Source organism: Rhinopithecus bieti, unplaced genomic scaffold (assembly GCF_001698545.2).
Source record: "Rhinopithecus bieti isolate Rb0 unplaced genomic scaffold, ASM169854v2 scaffold_7681, whole genome shotgun sequence".
Taxonomy (NCBI): Eukaryota; Metazoa; Chordata; class Mammalia; order Primates; family Cercopithecidae; genus Rhinopithecus; species Rhinopithecus bieti.
The window spans coordinates 5,580,409-5,601,454 of NW_016806571.1; the positions used below are offsets into that span (position 1 = coordinate 5,580,409).

At 41.8% G+C, this 21,046-nt stretch overlaps 1 protein-coding gene across 5 annotated transcripts in view; it reads right to left on the minus strand.

Moving 5' to 3' along the window:
• Window positions 1-21,046, minus strand: part of RBKS (ribokinase) — a 114,007-nt gene that overhangs the window by 26,336 nt on the left and 66,625 nt on the right. The window contains exon 8 of one of the 5 annotated variants that reach the window (XM_017877004.1): window positions 7,591-7,692. The exons of 3 other annotated variants lie outside the window; for them this stretch is intronic. In XM_017877004.1, coding sequence (XP_017732493.1) covers window positions 7,606-7,692 — 87 coding nt within the window. In that variant the 3' untranslated portion in view covers window positions 7,591-7,605. Of the gene's footprint in view, window positions 1-7,590; window positions 7,693-8,267; window positions 9,022-21,046 lie in introns of those variants that run through there. One more of the 5 variants, XM_017877006.1, reaches the window with a different exon arrangement.

A 21,046-nucleotide genomic window follows, 5' to 3' on the forward strand; every position in this document is an offset into this window, starting at 1 on the left:
GGAGTCAAAATCCATTCTTGGTGGGGATGTCTGAAAGAAATCTTAGATATTACACAAATGCTCTCCAAAGGGCCACAGTATAGACACACACACACACACACACACACGGTCCCAACTTATGATGGTTCGATTTATAATTTTTCAAGTTTATGACAGTATGAAAGTGATACACATTCAGTACAAACTGTAATATAATGTTTGGTAGCTGTGTTAGGCAGTTCTTGCATTGCTATAAAGAAATACCTGAGGCTGGCTAATTTATAAAGAAGAGATTTAACTGGCTCGTGGTTCTGCAGCTGTACAAGCATGGTGCTGGCATCTGCGTGGTTTCTGGGGAGACCGCAGGGAGCTTTCACTCATGGTGGAGGGTGAAGCAGGAGCAGGCATGGTACACAGGGAGAGCAGGAGCAAAAGAGAGTGACGGGGAAGATGCCACGCACTTCTGTTTTTGATACAGGGTCTCACTCTTGTCACCCATGGCTCACTGCAGCCTCAGCCTCCTTAGCACAAGTCAGCCTCCTGTCTCAGTTTCCCGAGTAGCTGGGACTACAGGTGTGTGCCATCTTACCTGGCTAATTTTTATTCTTTTTTTTAGAGACAAGAGTCTTGCTATGTTGCCCATGCTGGTCTTAAACTCCTGAACTCAGGTGATTCACCTGCCCTTGCCTCCCAAAGTGTTGGGATTACAGGCGTGAGCCACTGTGCCCCACCGCCACACTTTTAAACAACCAGATCTCAAGAGAACTCACTCACTATTTTGAGGACAGTGGCAAGGGGATGGTGCTAAACCATTCATGAGAAATCCACCCCCATGATCCAATCACCTCCCACCAGGCCCCAGCTCCAACAGTGGGGATTACAATCCAACATGAGATTTGGCAGGGACAACATCTCAAGTATAGCAGTAGGTTAGCTGTATTAAACGCATTTTCGATTAATTATATTTTGAGTTTACGGTTGGTTTATCTGAATGTAATCCCACTGTAGGTCAAGGAACATATGTGTATGTGTGTGTGTGTGTGTGTGTGTGTATGTGTGTGTACGTGGTATAAAAATTTCATGGGGGAAGAGGGAGAGTGATTAGGAAAAAAAAGTCTCAAAAGTTTCCTTGGAGTGGGTGATGATAAAAAATAAAGTTTGAGAAAAAAATAAAGCAGGACCTCTTGTCCCAAAGAACTACCAGTGGCCCAGTTAGGGTCTTCTAGTGAGTTAAGAAGCCCTGGCCGGGCGCGGTGGCTCAAGCCTGTAATCCCAGCACTTTGGGAGGCTGAGACGGGCGATCACAGGTCAGGAGATCGAGACCATCCTGGCTAACACGGTGAACCGCCCGTCTCTACTAAAAAATACAAAAAACTAGCTGGACGAGGTGGTTGGGCGCCCTGTAGTCCCAAGCCCTACTCAGAGGCTGAGGCAGGAGAATGGCGTGAACCTGGGAGGCGGAGCTTGCAGTGGAGCTGAGATCCGGCCATTGCACTCCAGCCCCGGGGTGACAGAGCCGAGACTCGTCTCAAAAAAAAAAAAAAAAAAAAAAAAAAAAAAGGAACCCTAAGCAGCAACCCTAAGTTTAATGTATGCTAATATCTCCCTGCTTTCCTCCCACTGAACCAGAAATCCCTACCTCTGTCAGCCAGTTCCTCTCCTGTGTACCTCCATCTACAGTCTCCATGGCCACCAGTGAGTCCTGGGGAAGCTCAACCCCTGGGGTGAGGAATTTAACAAGAAGATGAAAACCAGCATGGCATGGCCTATCTTTCCCAAGGTGGGAAAGTGGAAAGGTTCTCCCCTATGCAGACAGGACTGAGCCGTCTGTTTGTGAACATACCATTAGGCACAACGCCACTTACACAAGAGCCCAGTTCCACAGCTCAAATCTGAATTTTCTTTTCTTTCTTTTCTCTTTAAAAAATATTTTTATAGAGACAGAGTCTCTTTGTTGCCCAGGCTGGTCTCAAACTCCTGGCCTCAAGTGATCCTCCTGCCTTGGTCTCCCAAAGTGTTGGCATTACAAGCACGAGCCACTGTACCAGGCCAAAATCTGAATTTTTCTAACTTATCAGTGCATATTTCTATCATAAGGATGAGATCGCATCCTTTCCTGAACCTCAACCTTGCAGCCTTCCCTAACCAGGTCAGTTTATGAGCATCATGAAGAATAGTGAGAGTTCAGTTTTCTTATCATTATTATGTAAGTACTGATTTTTTTTTCTAAAGAAATCTGTAGGGAACATGACAAACCATTATGTTGCAAATGTTCGTGACTTTGCCTTCTACTACCAGCCACCTTGATTTTTGACATTTAAATTTCAATTATTAGCCAGGTGTGATGGCTCATGTCTGTAATCCCAGCACTTTGGGAGGCTGAGGCGGGAGGATCAGTTGAGGCCAGGAGTTCAAGACAAGCCTGGGCAACATGGTGAGACCCTGTCTCTACAGAAAATACGAAAATTAGCTGGGTTTGGTGGCATGCACTTATAGTCCCGCCTACTTGGGAGGCAGAGGTGGGAGGATTGATTGAGTCAGGGGGTGGAAGTCGCAGTGAGACAAGATTGTGCCCCTGCTGGATTGTGCCACTCCATCCTGGGTGACAGAGTAAGACTCTGTCTCAAAAAAAAAAAAAAAAAAAAAAAAAATCTATTAGTCTGAGATAATCCATTTTTTAATTACTCTGCAATTAAAAGACAGAGCACGGGCCAGGTGCAGTGACTCACGCCTGTAATCCCAGCACTTTGGGAAGCCAAGGTGGGTAGATCACTTGAGGTCAGGAGTTCGAGACCAAGCCTGACTGACATGGTGAAACCCCACCTACACACAAAAAAAGTACAAAAATTAGCCGGTGTGGTGGTGTGCACCTATAATCCCAGCTACTTGGGTGGCTGAGGCAGGAGAATCACTTGAACCTGGGACGTGGAGACTGTTGTAAGCTGAGATCGTGCCACTGCACTCCAGCCTGGGTGACAGAGCGAGACTCTCAAGAAAAAAAAAAAAAGTATTTTCCAGCTTAAGGTATTTCAAATGACCACTTTCATATGAATCAAGTCTAAAACTGCATGCAGCAAAGTTTTGATATTATTTTTGCTTCTGTTGTTTAAATAGGCACTTTTTTTTGGTCTTGGCTCTATAATTCATTAGCTATTGGATTTTAAAAAATATGTATAATTAATATACATGTAATACAGCCATTTAAAGTATACAATTCAATGTTCTTCGGTATAGAGTTGAGCAACCATCACCACAATCTAATTTTAGAAATGTTCATCTCCCTTGAAAGAAACCTCATATTCATTAACAGTCACTCCTCATTCCTCCCCACCATCCCCAGGCCTAGGAACCACTTATCTACTTTGTCTCTACAGATTTGTTAAGTGGGGACACATTTTTGAGCAAAATCATTTCATATTCTAATTCTATAATTAACCAATAGCTTATTGTTCCATAATTATCCAATAATGGAACCATAATTAACCAATTATTAATATACTCACACCTAATCTTGATTTTAGCTGACACTGTGTGAAAAGTGAAGTTGGTGTTGGCCAGGTGGTTCTGTGTTTCTGAAACTTCATTCCCAATAAGCACTGAGGCAACAGGTTTAGCTTCCTTCCTGCCCAGAAGTGTTCATTAAAGAGTTTGTAAAGTTTTCAAATTAAATTATAAATGCACCAGAAGCTTGCTGTTAAAGAATTCCTGGTCAGGCACGGGGGGCTCAAGCTTGTAATCTCAGCACTTTGGGAGGCCAAGGCCGGCAGATTGCTTGAGCTCAGGAGTTTGAGAACAGCCTGGGGAAGATGGCAAAGCCTCGTCTCTACAAAAAAATGCGAAACTTTAGCCAGGTGTGGTGGTGCACACCTGTGGTCCCAGGTACTCTGAGGTGGGAGGATTGTTGAAGCCCAGGAAGTCGAGGCTGCAGTGAGCTGTGCACTCTAGCCTGGGTGACAGAGTGAGACCTTGTCTTAAAAAAAAAAAAAAAAAAAAAAAAATTTCTATGATGAAGTTGTTTGTAAAGGCTAATCTCTAAGGTAAAAATCCATCCGCATTCTTCTTGAACACAGATAAATCAGGGTGTCTAATCTTTTGGCTTCCCTGGCCCACACAGGAAGAAGAATTGTCTTGGGCCACAAAATACACTGACGATAGCTGATGAGGTTTAAAAAAAAATCGCAGAAAAATTCTCATAATGTTTTAAGAAAGTTTACAAATTTGTGTTGGACAAACTTGCATTAACTGGTTTCGTCTGTAAATCTTGGTTTCCATAGATCTGATTTTCTTGAGGGCTTTTCTTTTCGGTCTTTCTGCAGTGATTAATGTGTGGCAATGAGCACTGAGCTCCGTCTTTGAAGGTCCAGACACCCCTGCACAGGCATAAAATGATGGTTTTAGGATAGACCCTTGCACTGTTGGTGTGTACCATGTTCTAGGCATGAGAGCTTCAGTATCCACGCAATGTAGTTAGCCCTGATGGCTCATTTCCGAGCTTTCCTGGGACCTTGTAGGGAACAGCAAGTTTGAAAATTGATATATTTTTCTTTTTTTTTTTTTAATTTTCATTTTTTTGAGACTGAGTCTCACTCTATCGCCCAGGCTGGAGTGCAGTGGCGCGATCTCAGCTCACTGCAACCTCTGCCTCCCGGGTTCAAGCGATTCTCCTGCCTCAGTCTCTTGAGTAGCTGGGATTATAAGCGTGCACCACTGGATTAAATGCCTGGGAAATTTTTATATTTTTAGTAGAGATGGGTTTTCTCCATACAGGCCAGGCTAGTCTCAAACTCCTGATCTCAAGTAATCCACTGGCCTCTCAAAGTGTTGGGATTACAGGTGTGAGCCACCACACCCAGCCAAAAAATGGATATATTTTTCTTTTCTTTTTTTTGAAACAGGGTTTCACTCTGTTGCCCAGACTGGAGTGCAATGGCACAATCTCAGCTCACTGTAGGCTCAACCTCCTGGGCTCAAGTGATCCTCTTACCTCAGCCTCCCAAGTAGCTGGGACTACAGGTAGGTGGTTAATTTTTTTGGTATTTTTTTTGTAGAGTTAGGGTTTTGCCATGTTGCCAGGTCTCAAACTTCTGGGCTCAAACGATTTTCCAGCCTTGGTCTCCCAAAGTGCCAGGATTAAAGGCGTGAGCCACCAGGACTGACCTGAAAATGGATATATTAATATTTTCCTCGCATTTTATAGCTACTAATCAGGCAATGGTTTTTCTCTCTTAATACCAGATGAATTGTTGGACTGAAATGGCAGAATCTGAGACACAGCCATAAGGCCATTATATAGACAAAAAGGAATATCTGGCCAGCCAAATGATAAATATAAGCCTTTGCCCCACTCATTTCCCTGATATAATGTGCAGGCTATCAGAATTCTGCCTGCAGAGTGACATAACTTTCACTTTTCCACAGCACTTTCTGGTTTACAGGGCATGTTTGCAGATGTGATTAAATTTGAATTTCATTGCAATCCTGTGAGGTAGGTAGGGTGGGTCTTTGATTTTCCACATGAGAAACCAAGTGCAAGAACTTGCTCAAGGTCAAATGGCTAGGTGATAGAACTGAACACCTTGGTTAAAGCCCAGTCCCCATTAAAGCAGTCCTCTGAGGAGGCCATAAATGTATTCTAACTTTGCTCAAAAATATTTTGAAACTTCTCTTCCGTACCTTCAAAATCTGTAGCATATCTTTGAATATCTTCAATGGAGGCACATTTCATCTGTCAGTGGTTCTGAAACTTAAGCGTGCACTGGAATCGCCTGGAGGGCTTGTTAAAACACTGACTGCCGGGCTCCATCCCCAGAGTTTCTGATCCATTAAATCTAAGGTAGGGCCTGGGATGTGCCTGGGATGACTTCCCAGGTGATGCTGATACTGCTGGCATTAGGGCCATATTTTGAGAATCATATCCTAAGGAATTTATTTCTGGAAAGAGTGAATTGTTTAAAGCCAAGTCTAATTATTAAGGTGAGGGATCAAGCTAGGGAACTCCACCATTGGCCAAAAGCAATGGACAACGGTAAAGAACAAGGTCAGCTCTGGCAAAAATTCAAAGAAAGAGCTCCAAAAAGGTTCTGAGAACAACATGTGGTCTGAACGTGAAGGTTCCCAGCGTGACCACTTTAAAAGGAAGAACACTCTTGGATGTGTGCTAAAGAATTCTCACAAGTGTACAGGAACATCTTGTACAGATTTACATTGTGAGATGTTCACTATCAACCTTTTATACTCCAGCTTAGGAAAAAAGAAACCATGGCGGTAACACCCACATTAGTACTGTATTAAGGAGGGATTCATATTTACAACAGCTGAACTCACTATACTGGCATGGCAGAGGTCTTTTTTTTCTTTTTTTGAGAGAGTGTCTTGCTCTGTCACCCAGGCTGGAGTGCAGTGGTGCAGTCACGGCTCACTGTAGCTTTGCCCTTCCTGGACTCAAACGATCCTCCCAACTCAGCCTCCTGAGTAGCTATGACTACAGGCACTTGCCATCTCGCCTGGCTATAAAAAATTATTTCTGTAGAGATGGGGTCTCTCTATGTGGCACAGGCTGGTCTCCAGCAACTCCTGGGCTCAAATGCGATCCTCTTGTCTTGGCCTCCCAAAGTACTGGGATTCCAGGAGTGAGGCATTGCGCCCGGCCACCAGAGGTCCTTTCTATGCTGCAAAGGTGTGATGAGGAGGGAAACTCCAACTCTTCCTGAGTTTTTGGAGTTTTTGGTTGTGATTGGAGTGGAAAAGGTGAAAATATTTAATTTTGGATGCCAGAAATAAATATGCAGTATTTTGTGTGTGTGTGGGGAATCCCAGCAGAAAGGAAAAAATATGAACTACATTAGATACTTGAGCTGAGAGAAAGTCAATCCTTCATGTCACAGCAGGGAAAAAAAGAGGCGGAGGACTGCCTAAATATTGGTTCTATTTTAATTCCAATTCTACATTACATTAAACTCTCCTTGTACTCCTCTCTAATTTACAGCAAATGCTGACACAAATTGGTATGCCTTCTCTTCTTTGACATCAGTGTTTCTCTTGAATTATGTATTTCTATCTGGAATGAGGTTTATGAGGCTAAAGCCTTTTTTCATTAAGATAGGTGAGAACAGAGAAGGATCAATAAGGGGTTGAGTGCAAAATCAAAGTAAGGTGGGGCTAAGATATGCTCAGGGCAGCACTGCCCTGCCCAAAGCAACTGTAAGTAGTAGTACCAATGACACCAATCTTCTGAATTTCAATACACTGATTAAATTTCAACCTACTACAGAACAAGAAAAACTCTATTAACCTTCATCCCAGAACTGCCAGATTCCTCCTTTATTGGTACCCTACAAGTATTTAGTCACCATTTGTAAAAAAGAGTACAGATAATCATAACTGCATCACTTGGAATCCATCTAAAATTGAGTCAAAGACAAAAGAAATCCCCTGCCTGACGCAGTGTGTCTCGGTCATCTCAGCCTTCACACAGGTTAAGGTGCTTGGTTGTGGTGTTCAACCTACCTCACAGTTTGGTGCCATGGACAGATGTGGCCCCACTATTGGTGATAAATGGCTCCTGTCAGTCATTAGTTCATATTGACAGAGGCCAGTGGCTGGCTCCATCTGGGGACTGACTGTGTCTCAGGGTCCATTCTCAGCTTTGTTAGTTTGTGATAGGCTCTGGGCTGGCTGGTCAGACCAGGACTGAAGTGGAGCATTTTGATGAAGCTGTTTTGAGATAACATTTGCGTCAAAATGACCATGTAAAAATGTTGATATACTGTCTTGTATTACCAAATAATATACAGAACAGACATGCCTGATCCTTTCCCTTTTCTATACCTCATTGCACCCTCGGCCTAAGCCTGAGCCCCACCCTCTAGGTAATCTTCAGCCATGTCTGAAAACTCTTCCATTTTTAATCTTTACCTATCACTCACTTCACCCCAGGAATGGGAACTGGAGATAAGATGAAGCTCTTTTTTTTTTTCACATTTCTTGATAATTAAAAAAGAATATTTTCTGTTTTGCTTATAATAATGTGAAAATTGTCCGTGAGTCAATATGGCTACATCAATGCAGCTCAACCATAATGTTCTTTGGCTGAAACTGGCTGTGCCCAGTAGCCTTATGGTGATGTGGCTTACCCACTGGCATATCCCTTGTTTGGCCAGCCTAAGGAACATGTGAAGGACATTGTCACCCTGAGAGTGTGCTTGGGCCAGGAGCCCAGTGGGCTGCTCTAGCCTCTCTTCAAGTTCAGGGGCAGGTGCTGCTCCCAGCCATGGCCCTCACTGCTCTGCTGGCTGGCAAGCTGCTGAGAAGAATGGTCTGTGGAGGCTGAATGAAAATTTGCTGAAAACCCCATTCTGCCCAAAATGTCTGCGGTGGGTTAATTTATTCTATAATTTAAAGAATGAATTCCACATTAATAAAAGAGAAGTGGAATCCTGAGAGTGAGCTAAAATGGAATTAAAAGGGCCCATTCTTCAGGCAATATTAATGAGAGCTTTGTATATATATTGGTGAATAAATGGCAATTAAAACTAAAATGTCTGTTAGTGATTCACTGAGTTCTAAAGGTTGGCCTTTTGCCTTTTGTGGTCAGCAATCGCCTTTTTTTTGTGACTCCACCATTCTAGACAGAAAACAATTAATCCAGTAGGACTTAATATCTTACAAAAGATTCGCTAAAATATTTTCTGCCAAATGTTCATCTTCTAACAGCTGCTTTTTTATTTCAGTGAGAGGTACTTGAAATAAAATCATTGTTCTTCAAGAAAAATGCATACTAAATAATATAGAGCTACCAGATTATTAAACAGCTAAGGCATTTCATAATATTAGCACCAACCACAGGTTCCACTTCTGCTGATGCACAAAATTTTGAGTAATTAGTCATTGCACAATGTTGTATTTATATTCGTTTTTGCTCGAGCTGTTAGGCCACAAAATCAGTAGGCAGTTGCTGTTATAAAAGGATTCTCTGGGTTATTTATAATGTTTCTGCTTCTTCACACTTGCTGCTTCACTCTTGGGTCTTGAGCCAGGTCTACACTGTGAAAATGAAGGAAGGAACTGAGCAATTGTTCTGTGAATCTAACTGCACTGAAAGCTGGTGTGGATGATTCACAACCAACTGTGTCTGTCTTGGCTGGTGCACCTGGTATATTTGTCTACACAACTCAAATTCGTCATATACTGGCTGATTTGTCACTTTATCAGGGAAGGATGCATAATTACGTGAAGGCTGTGTTTCCACCAGGAATAAGCTAGTGTCTAAGGCACAGGTGGTAGGGCAAGTATCTGAACTAGCATTATGTTGCAAAAGAGTTACTTCAAATATCAGTTACTTTAAATGAAGGATCGATTTCTGCTCCAAATGCTTGCCTGTTACACACATCAGTGATTCCCTAGAAGCCAGGCATACCGGATGGAAGGGCATTTAGGGATCACCTGAGATTTTAATCTTATTTTTTTTGTAAGTTATATAGGCATCTTTCTGTGCTGTATGCAGAGAATCACTGATGACAGGAACTCTTTCTAGTGGGAGTAGGTTTTAGCCTTTACGTGAGTCAGAGTAAAAAAAAATGTGGAAAACCACTCAGACTGACAGAATGATCTGTTTGTTTCAACTACGAAATAATCATCTTAGTTATCTCTCCCTGTCCCCACTTTTTTTAAGGAAATGAACTATCTTTATGTCATCTGAATTCCCATGAGCTCTCAAACCCACTTCTCAGAATCCCCATTTCCACTTCCGTAGTCCAGGCTGCCACCATCTCTCACCCAGATCAATACGACAGTCTCTGGACTGTTCTCCCTGACTCCAGTCTTGTAAACTCCAATTTATTCTTCATACAGCAGCCATATTAATCTTTTTATACAGTATAAATCTGATCAAATGCATCCCTTGCTTACATGGCTCCCCATTGCCCTCAGAAGTGTGAATTCCCCGAAGTGGCAAAGGAGACCTTTTACAACCCAACCCTGCCACCTCTCCACCTCATCCTTTCCCATTCTCCTTTGTACTCAGGTCTTTCCAAATAGAACTATTTGAAGCAGCACAAATACACCATGCTCCCTTTAGCTGCTTCATGAGCTGCAGCCTCTGCCTGGGTGCCACTTTACCAAGTGGCCTCTGCCTTATCCTTCAGCTTGGCTCCTCCCCTTACCCTCTCAAAGAGCTTCCCTGGGCTCCTCAGGCTAGGTGGGCTCCCTCCACTACATCACCATGAGACTTCTCATTCTGACTGTATGGACTATGCACTCTTCTAGATTCCAAGCTCTTTGTGGCCAGGGACTGTCTTATTGTGTCGGTGTGTCCCTGGTATACCAGTGTATATCCACTGTGTGGCATGTGGGAAATTCAAAGTGTGCTGAATAAGAAAGTATACAGTGGGATATGCCTCATTCCATTTTGCCATTCTTTCCAATAGGGTATTTCCTATTTCTTAAGGAACTGTTTTCAGTTCTAGAGGTCGCTTTTGTATCATTAGTCTTTGAACTCCCACGATGCTCTGAGAATAAGATGAAAGGCAGCCTGAGGACCCTGACTGTGATCACCGCCTGTGAAGAAACCCAATTTAGGCTTCTCTTTGTAGCAATGTTGTAGCCTAGAGTTCTGAAAACTCTCCTTCTACAAGATACTCAGATTTCTGGGATAAAACAGAAGCCTTATTACTATTAATATATCTAAAAAATAGAATTAAGATTTTCCCAGAGTCCAAAAACAAAGAGAGTTCTAAAAACGAGCATGGCAAGAGCATAAACTATGGCCATCCAAGCAGTGTGCTGGTCCTGGTAATCTTGGGGCTTCAGTTTTAAGGGCCATGTTTGGACAAAAGGTGGGTTTCAAGCAAAGTGGAATGCTGGAACTAAGACTCCTACAGAAAAGATGAGCCAGGAAAAAAAAATTCCAGCACCGGCTCAGAGAAACAGCAGCAAATCCTGTTACTGAGACTTTGTAACGTGATCCTGTTTTTAGGCAGTTTGGGTTTTGAAATTTATACTACCTGTGTGGCCAGAAATTCACAAGCCAAGAGATCAAAATAAAAGTATTCCTCAGCTAGGGATACTCCTGGGGCAGCAGGCAGAAGCAAAGGCAAATTTCTCTGGCAAGAAATACCTTCAACCTAGACTACATAGCATTCTCACAGATAAAGTACCACTGAAGATAAGCTCACAGCCCACAATTATAAAACATATGACAAAACAATCTACCATGAAACAGAGTAAACAGTTAGACATGAAATTAATCCTCAGCAATTTCAGATAATAGAGTCAGCTAAAAGAAACTACAGATATATGTTTAAAATGACTAAAGACAAAATAAGAAATTTTAAAATAAGAATCTACCATATGAAAGAATGGGCAGGTTTGAGATAGAATCAAATGGAAATTTTAGAAATAAAATATGTGGTTTCTATACACAAAAACAGGTTTCTAAACAAATCAGACATGGCTAAAAAGACAATTAATGAACTGGGCAAAAGACCTGAAGAAATAACCCAGAATATAGCACTGAGAGACCAGGATATGGAAATTATGGAAGAGACAAAATTTAAAAGACACGAAGAATAGAAAGAGAAGGTCTACATATATCTCTATCTATATATATGTGGAGAGAGAGAGAAAGAGACAGAGAGAGAGAGAGAATGAATATCTAACAGGGTTCCCAGAGAAAATAGGGGAAAGGCAACAATAAGAGAAAATGGTTGTGAGTTTTTCATAATTGACGAAAAACATAAATACTGAGATTCAGGAAGAAGAGTCATAAGCAGTATAAATAAATTCAGATCTAGGTTCCCTGTAGTAAAACTGCAAAATGGCAAAGAACAAGAGACATTTTAATAAACGAATACTGTCTTCAAATGTATTATTAATAGCTAAGTTCTGGCTCAGCGTGTTGGCTCATGCCTGTATTTCCAGCACTTTGGGAGGCTGAGGTGGGAGGATTGCTTGAAACCAGGAAGGAGTATGAGACAAAGCTGTGCAACAAAGTGAGACTCCAGCTCTAGAAAAAAAAAAAAATCAGCTGGGCATAATGGTATATGCCTGTGGTCCCAGCTACTCAGGAGGCCAAGGGGGGAGGATGGCTTGAGCCCAGGAGTTTGAGACTACGGTGAACTATGATGGTGCCACTGCACTCTAGCATGGGTGGCAAAGTGAGACCCAATCTCTTAAAAGAAAAAAAGCTAACTTCTTTATAACGCTAAGCGTCTTAAACACAGGAGTCACAGTGTGTTTGTAATATTTTATTTCTTAAAACTATCAGAAGCAAAATAGCAAAATGTTAAAACTAATAAAGCTAGGTGGTGAGTCAATGGATGTTCATGATATTATTCTCTATACTGTTCAGTGTGGTTGAAATATTTCATCATTTGAAGGAAGGAAGAATAAAAGGAGGAAAGGAAGGAAGGAAAGAGAGGCAATCTGATTTGGCTTGGACTAGTGAGGGGAGAAATAAATGTATGTATTTGATGCAAATTATAGTCACATACAACTTGATCTAAACAATTAGATTCCTACATACTAACACTAAAAGTTAAAGAGAATACTAAACGAAGGGAAAAGATTTTCCTAATTGGGAACAGGACAGTCATGCGGAAGACACCTAGCAGATGTCACTATAATCTTTCTTTTTCTAATTTTGGTTTGCTTGACCAAGGAAAGAAAACAATATAAAATTTTCAGTTTTTAGAGCATCTCTTAGGGGAGATGTACTTCACCTAATCTCTGGATCCCTTTGATCTCCAAATCCATAACTTTTTCAGGGGCTGTACCACAGTACAGAACACTTTTGTATTTGTTCTTAAAGGAACTGAAATAGGAAGAGGAAAGCAAGAATGAATTGCTTTATAGCTGCTTTAAACTCTGTCCCACAGCAGTACATTCTTTTCACACACACGTACACATAAGCACATGGCATTCATGCAATTGACTGTTTATTCACAGTACATGCCATCAACATAGACACACAAAGTATACACACCATTAACCTACAATACACATACACACACACATGCACACGCTTTTATACAAAGGGCAGAGTTCAGCAAGCTATGAACCAGACACCTCTTTTTCTATTCCCTTGTTCAACTCTATCAGCAATAATGGGCATTGAGGGCAATGGGTATGGCTCCCACTGCCATGGGTTCTATGGTTTGGCTCTGGGCATTTTGTTTTCTTTTTTTGAGACAGGGTCTTGCTGTTGCCCAGGCTGGAGTACAGTGGAACGATCCCAGCTCACTGTAGCCTTGGTCTCCCAGGCTCAAGTGATCCTCCTGCCTCAGCCTCCCAAGTAGTGGGGATTACAGACGTGTGCCACCATGCTGGCTAACTTTTTTTTGTCAAGACCGGGTTTTGCCATGTTGCCCTGGCTGGTCTTGTACTCCTGAGTTCAATCTGCCCACATCTGCCTCCCAAAGTGCTGGATTACAGGTATGCACCATCGCGCCTGGCTCTAGGTGGTTTTTTCACCTCCTCATAATTTCAGGTCTACCCTAGAAACACTGTCACTCAATGGAAACCGCTTAGAAAATCTATTGTGTTGTCCTGGCAGGTTTGCTCCTGAGAACACCATTACAGCATCCCAGGAAGATGGGTGAGGAGTAGACCCCAGGCTCACTGCCATATTATCACACCAATGTCTTAGAAGCTTAAGGAGGGTGGACAGGTGGGGTTAGATGTAGGAAGCTAAGAGGAAGCGAAATCCTAATCGTAGATGGGTAAGCAAGATCCTATAACCTTATACAATCCCCTCTTACTGGGCAGAGGGACTATTTTATGTCTAGGCCCACAGAACATTCTAAATCTAGATTTAGTTCTCTCTTGACTTTTTCCAAGGCTGAAACAACAGTTCCTTTTCTGTACTCTACATCCACTTCCATACCCCTCTTCTCTACTACCATATTCCTCTTTCAGTCCCTGGCCATATTTGAGTTCTGAAGCAGGGCCAGGGGCCCACATCTCCTCAGGGAGCCCCTAAGCTGTTGGGCGGTAGTCACATGTACACGCATGTCCAGGTCTGACCGTGGGACAGTACCTTGGGAAAATGGAGAAAACAGCCTTAGATTTGGCCCTGGTTCAATTCCTCAAAGTGAAGATGACATTTCTGGTAAGCAGTTACAATTAGATTTCTGGAGCCCTGGGTATTCAACTGATCACATGCAGGATTAAGAAAGATAATTTAAAATATTGAATTCTGCCTGATTAGCTAATAAATGAGGTGATCTGTTGATGTGGAAGTAATGTAATAGAGCTAATATGGCCCCCTGGGCATGACAGATGTCTTGTGCCTTGTCTATCCATCTCTTCTGCAATTACCTTGTCCTCTGTCCTTTCCTTACAGTCAGTGAACTTCTTTTTGTCTTCTTCATTTTTTCTAACCACCAGAGTCTGCAGAGTTTTACTAATATCACTTCTAAGGTTAACAGGGCTATTTCGGAACTTCATTTGGGTTTTCTTTATTCTATGATGACGATTTCAGAGATGTTGTGCACTCTCTGTAACTTAGTTTTTTTGGCCTGGCCTTTGTATGACTGTAGATAAAACAATCTAAGGATATGTTTAAAAATGGAAAACCGGGTAATTATTCTGTTTGCAAATCATTTATAGGGAGCATTTATATCTAAGATTATTGTTTCCCTGGGCATCTTAAATGTAGACCCTAAAGAATGTAAGAAATCCAATTGATCCCCTAGTCCCCTGAGAAAACTAAGGCTCAGGGAGGGTAAGCGACTCTTAACACTCAAACTAGTTACTTTCCCAGAAGGAACTAGAACTCTTTTATTATTTGCAGAGGGCCTGTTATTATATGCCAAGCATTGTACTAAGCAGTGGGGTTGCCCAAAGAGAACTCTCTGAGATGAACCTTAAGGACGAACCTTTAGTTGAGGAGGTTGCCTCAACTAAAAAGCTAGTTTGTGAATGTTAAAAAATAAGAATCACATTTTCACTAACCTTTATAGTTTAGCCCCTACTTAAATAAATTTAAAGAAAAAATGATTTGGTTATAGTCTCTGAGAGTAGTGCACCTCTCCTCCAGGTTTGATCATTCAATGATGAGAATGAAAGAACATGAGTTGTTCCAGAACCTTTGCTGTCTGGAATGGGCATGATCCTGCAAATCACTGTCCATGTGTATTAGTCCATTTTCACACTGCTATAAATACCCAAGAGTGAGTAATTTATCAAGAAAAGAGGTTTAACTGACTCATAGTTCCGCATGGCTGGCGAGGCCTCAGGAAACTTACAATCATGGTGGAAGGAAGCACTGTTCTCAGTGTATACAAGGATTATTTCATTTAAATGAGGCTGCAGTGTACTGTACAAAGTAAGCAAGGCCTTTTCAAGATCTGGCAGCTTCTGAAGATCTACAGAAAAGGAGCAATTATAGATGCTTGTATCATGACAAGTGACAAGTAGGCACATCTTACATGGCAGCAGGTGAGATAGAGCGTGTGAAGGGAGGGGAGAAGAGCCCCTTATAAAACCATCAGATCTCGTGAGAACTCACTCACTATCACAAGAATAGCATGGGAAAAAGTGCCCTCATAATCCAATCACCTCCCACCAGGTCCCTCCCTTGACACCTGGGGATTACAATTTGAGATGAGATTTGGGTGGGGACACAGAGCCAAACCATATCACCATGTGGTCCTGCTCCTTACCATGGTAGGAAGAAGCTGGAGTTGCATCATGGTACACTGTACTAATGTACAGAGCCAAGAGAATATTCATTCTGCTTAATGGTGGGTGATACAAGCTCCTGGTCTACGCTACCTGGTACCCAAATGATCCATAAAGTGGTAAAGTGAACAATCAGATATACAGGGATGTACTAGTGAGAACTAACACATACTGAGTGCTTACATGTGCTAGGTACTGTTCTCAGGGTATACATGGATTATTTCATTTAAATGAGGCTGCAGTGTACTGTACAAAGTAAGCAAGGCCTTTTCAAGATCTGGCCGCTTCTGAAGATCTGCAGAAAAGAAGCCTGTATCATGAGAAGTGACAAGGAAAGTCAGTGCTGGAAAGTCAAATAAGAGAGAGTGAAGGGTAGGCAGACTGTCGCCAAATCAAAAGACAGTGTGGTGAGTGAGGTAGCAAGTCCATGGGTGTTGGAGACAGACAGATAGGCAGACCGACCAACTTAAAATCAATCCTGGCTCTGCCAACTTACCAGCTGTAGGCCCTTGGGCAGGCCAAGTAACCTTTGAGAACCATAGTTGCCTCCTCCCTCAAATAGTCAAAAACTCATCCTGCAGGTTGTTCTGAGGATGTGAAATAATGCATAGAGTCCAGCATGACGCCTGGCACAGAGTGGTGTCCAGCTTTTATTGTTAGCCTAAAGAATCCTCATGTCCCCAAAGAATCTAATTTCAGAGGCTAATGAACTAAGGAATTTCAGAGGTCAGAGGTGCCTCAGAGATCAGCCACACCAGACACATCATGCTTGGGTGAACAACCTGAGCCCCTAACATAAGAAATCATTTGCCCAAAGCAGCACCACTGGTTAATGGCTAAATCAGGGTTAGAACTCAGGCCATCATCTGCTCTTAGCCACTGGGACTGATGACTACAGTTAAACCATATGCAAAAACCCTTGAGATATTTCACCAAAATGATGATTTAGGCCAGTCCTCTTAGTTTGCTTTGGATTATTTTCTCCTTACAGAACAGCCAATTTTCTAGCATTCACTTCAGGTCACTTCTGAAGCACATTCACTTGACTCCGTGTATGTATTAGGCTCCTAGGGCTGCTATAACAAAATAACATGGACTGAACAGCCTAAACAATAGAAATTTATTTCTCACAGTTCTGGAGGCTGGGAAGTCCAAGATCAAGGTACTGGCAAAGTAGGTTTCATTCTGAGGCCTCTTTTCTTGGCTTGTAGGTGGCCACCATCTTGCTGTGTGCTCACATGACTCTGTGTGCACGCAGAGGAGAGAGAGAGAAAAAAAGGGAGAGAGCGAGAGAGCGAGCTCTCTGGTGTCTTTCCTTATAAGGATGCTAATCCCATCGAACCAGGACCCTACCCTTATGACCTCATTTAACCATGGCTTTCTTTCCCTATCTTCAAATACAGTCACATTGGGGGTTAGGGCTTCAACATGAATTTTGGTGGGAATGCAATTCAGTCCACAGCATGGTGTTACATGTTCCTCCATCTCTCATGAGCCATTCCATTCACGACTGTTTCAAATGGGAGATGAAGTACGTGAACTACCAAATACCTAAACATGAGATGTCACCTATTGGCTGGTCCCTTTTACAACTCCAGATAATCCATCAACTGAAGACCAAGCAATGTGGCAAAAGCCAGAGTTAAGATCACTCAAGGTATGATTAATTGTGAGACTGAGGGTTGAAGAGTTAAATGGAAATCTATAAGCAGATTCATTCATTCAGAAAACCTGAACATGAGGAAAATTTGTCTGAAGATCTGCTGTACATTTGAATGATGATCAGAAACAGTGATGCTTTGACATTTATTCTGGTATTTCCAAGAAGAACTGTATAAAATAACATGTTTTCTGAGGAATGATTTCTTTAAAAAGATTAAGAAAAAAAACCTGTCAAAGTATATAATAAACTAACCAGACTGAAGGAGCCTTAAGTGCCCTCAATAGGAAGGTAATGGAGATCTATGTTTTTCGCACCAGGAGTCTATCCATTCAGAGGTTATCCTACGTCAAGGGGCTCCTTGGCCCAGTTATATGAAGATTATGAACTGCTTGAGAGGTTCTTTGTGAGGATAATGCCCAGTACACCCTCAGAGAAATGGTACCGATCTTACTTGCTAGATATGGCTCCAAACAGCTTTTGGCCATGTCCCAAAGTCATATTTATTTCAAATTATAAAGTAATACATGAAAAATACAGGCTTATGGAAAAACTCAAATAATTCAGTAGAGTATGGAGTAGACAGAAGTTCCCCTTTATAACACCTTCTCCCCAGCCTATTCCCCTTCCCATGAATAATGATCATAACAGCTAGTGAGGTTCTTTCCAGATTTTAAAATATGCATTTACTTAGAGATAGCTAGAGAGTTACTTTCAAGTAAATGGCACTACATTATTATTAATATTTACCCTTTTCTATTGATGATTAGGAAGACACACCTCAATTTTGGTTATTGCAAACAAAGTTGAATTAAACATTCTTGTACAAATATTCGTGTATGTGAGCATTTTGTAGGACAGACTCTTAGAAGGAGATTTACTATTTTCTGTCTTTCTTTCTTTTTTTTTTTTTATAGAGACAGGGTCTTGCTGTGTTGCCCAGGCTGGTCTTGAATTCTGGGCCTCAAGTAATCCTCCTGCCTCAGCCTCCCAAAGTGCTTGGATTACAGGTGTGAGCCAGCATGCTTAGCCAAGATTTACTATTTTCAAAGGGAAAGTATATTTTAAAGATTAGTACTGTCAGCTGGGTGTGGTGGTTCACGCCTGTAATCCCAGCACTTTGGGAGGCCGAGGTGGGTGGATCATCTGAAGTCAGGAGTTCAAGACCAGCCAGACCAACATGGTGAAACCTTGTGTCTATTAAATACAAAAAATTAGCAGGGAGTGGTGGCGCATGCCTATAATCCCAGCTACTTGGGAGACTGAGGCAGGAGAATCACTTGAACTGGGGAGGCAGAGGTTGCGGCAAGCTGAGATTGAGCCATTGCACTCCAGCCTGGTCAACCAGAGGAAAACTTCATCTCAAAAAAGAAAAAAAAAAAAAAGATTAGTACTGTCAAATTGCCCCTCTGGAAACACTGTAGAAATTTACATTCCCACCATAATTACGTGACTGTATAATATTTGTTTTGTGATCTACTTGGACTTAAACATTCTCAAATTTTAATTTTGGCCAACCTTATGGGCAATAAAGAGGACCTCACTGTTATGTTAATGTGTATATTCCTGACTTCTAATGAGGTTAAGCATTGTCTCATTTATTTTTTTCATATTTCTTCTTCAGTGACTTGCCTATTTATATTATTCTAGAGAAATACTTGATATTTTAGTTGTATTTACACTATTTTGTAGTTGTAATTTTCTGGTTGTAATATGTGCAATTACACATATTAATCCTATAATATTGCAAATGTTCAAATTGTAAGTAGATATTCAAAAGTGTATGACTATGCACAGAAAAAAATCTGGAAGGATTTACACCCAAAGGTTAACAAAATCACTTTTAAGTGGAAGGATCATGGATACTTGACTTTCTTCTTTATACCTTTCTGTGTTGCTGCTCTCCTTCCCCCCTTGAACACTAGAACACTGAAGTACGTATTAATTTCACAAGTAGAAAAAGTGATTAGTGGAATAAAGGTGATAATGAAGGCTCGCAAGACAATTCTGAGAGAGGATTTCCAAAGGCACTTTGAGTAGTAGTTGAATCAGAGTAAGTCTCTTAAAGTCAAGGTTTGAAGGAAACAACAGTCAGTTTTTGGATAAAAAATTTGACAGAGCAGTTCAAAATTAGCCTTATTACTTTACAGTTACCTCTTTAGCAGCTAAGATTTGACCATTTTTTAAACCATATTATTTTACTCACCCAGCCCTTTCTCAAGTATTGCCAATCAACAATAAGGGACACCAAAACATCTTGGCTATAACAGAAGCTTCTGGACAGAAATGTGCAAAGTCTCTATTCAAGGACAAAATGGCTTCTGCGCCACAAATCCCCTCAGAAACTCAACTAACTACCACATGCAAAGAAAGTATATGTTGATCAGAAAGAAGGAGATGAGAAGAAGAAGAGTAGTCTGCTGGGGAAACACAGTTCAAGGAGAGTCACAGAGACTATTACTGGCAGTACTCATGCAAGAACTGCTGAGTATTCAGTCCTCCCAGCAGGACTATGGCTAAGCAGGGAACAGGGCCTCAGGTTGCCTGCGTTGAGAAACACCTCTTGAGATCACCTCAATTCAGTAGTTCTAAGTACATTTTGTAATATTAGTTTGACTTTCCACTGGTGGAAGTGACAAGGGTGGGGAGAGGAGAATGTAGGGCGGAGGAAAGGTCACACCAAGTGGGGAGTAATGGCCCCTCAGATGCTAGGTTTTCAAAGATTGAACTGTCAGACTGGATGGGGCCTAAGAGGTTGATCCATTAACCCTATCCTTGAGACAGCTGGGATGGCTGTGGGCCAGAACCCAGGATGAGAGGAATACAAGGGGTCACCTGGGAAACCTGTGAGTAACCAGCCAGCCCCAGCAATCACCTCATCCTAAGAAAGTGCTTCCGTGCAAACTTTAACAGAAATTATCTCTACTTCTTACTGGTGCAATCCTAATTTAGAGTTAACTCTCAAGCCCTGAGTAGTTATGGGACACCCATGCAGCTGGCTGCCACTGCCTACTGCCTCATCAGCAACTCTGAACACTACAGGACTCAAATGTGAAGGATAGAAAGGAGAATAAAGAACAGGAAAGATGTATCTCCTGTGCCCCTGGCTTTTGTTTGTTCTCAGCTTACTTACATACCCATGCATTATTACAGAGTGAGTGATTCTTGAGAAGACAGATTTAGCCTATGGACTAAATTCTTGAGAGTGTTATTGTAGATTCCAGGACTTAACCATTTACATAAAGAAAAGCAATTTATGTCAAGAATTTCAGCGCTTATAAGTCAGGGATAACTAATGTTATAATATATCACAGTAGCACAATAATCCTAAAATATACTATGCTTAGGTGTGTGTCTCTGACTATGGAGTGCTTAGTGCAATCCCAAACGCAAGCAGGCAAACCCCCTAACATTCAGGGTGGAAGAACAGAGGGCAGACATGCACGCTCTGTCATTTGGAGGCTGAGATTCAGATAACATGTAGAAATGGGAGAAAAGACACATCTGTCATGTCTTCCAAACTGAGCTGAGGACATCTGCAGCTACTGCCACCATCTCACTCTAGTACAACGGGAAAAACAGATGTAAAAATAGAAGTGATATATTCAACTATTAACAGTGAGGCAAAACTGAATATAGCAGTCTGCAGAAGCACTGACGTAGAACGGGAAATGGCTTCTTCTAGGGCAGGCTGTCTGCCTCGAGTGGACAACACGCCAACAAACTAAA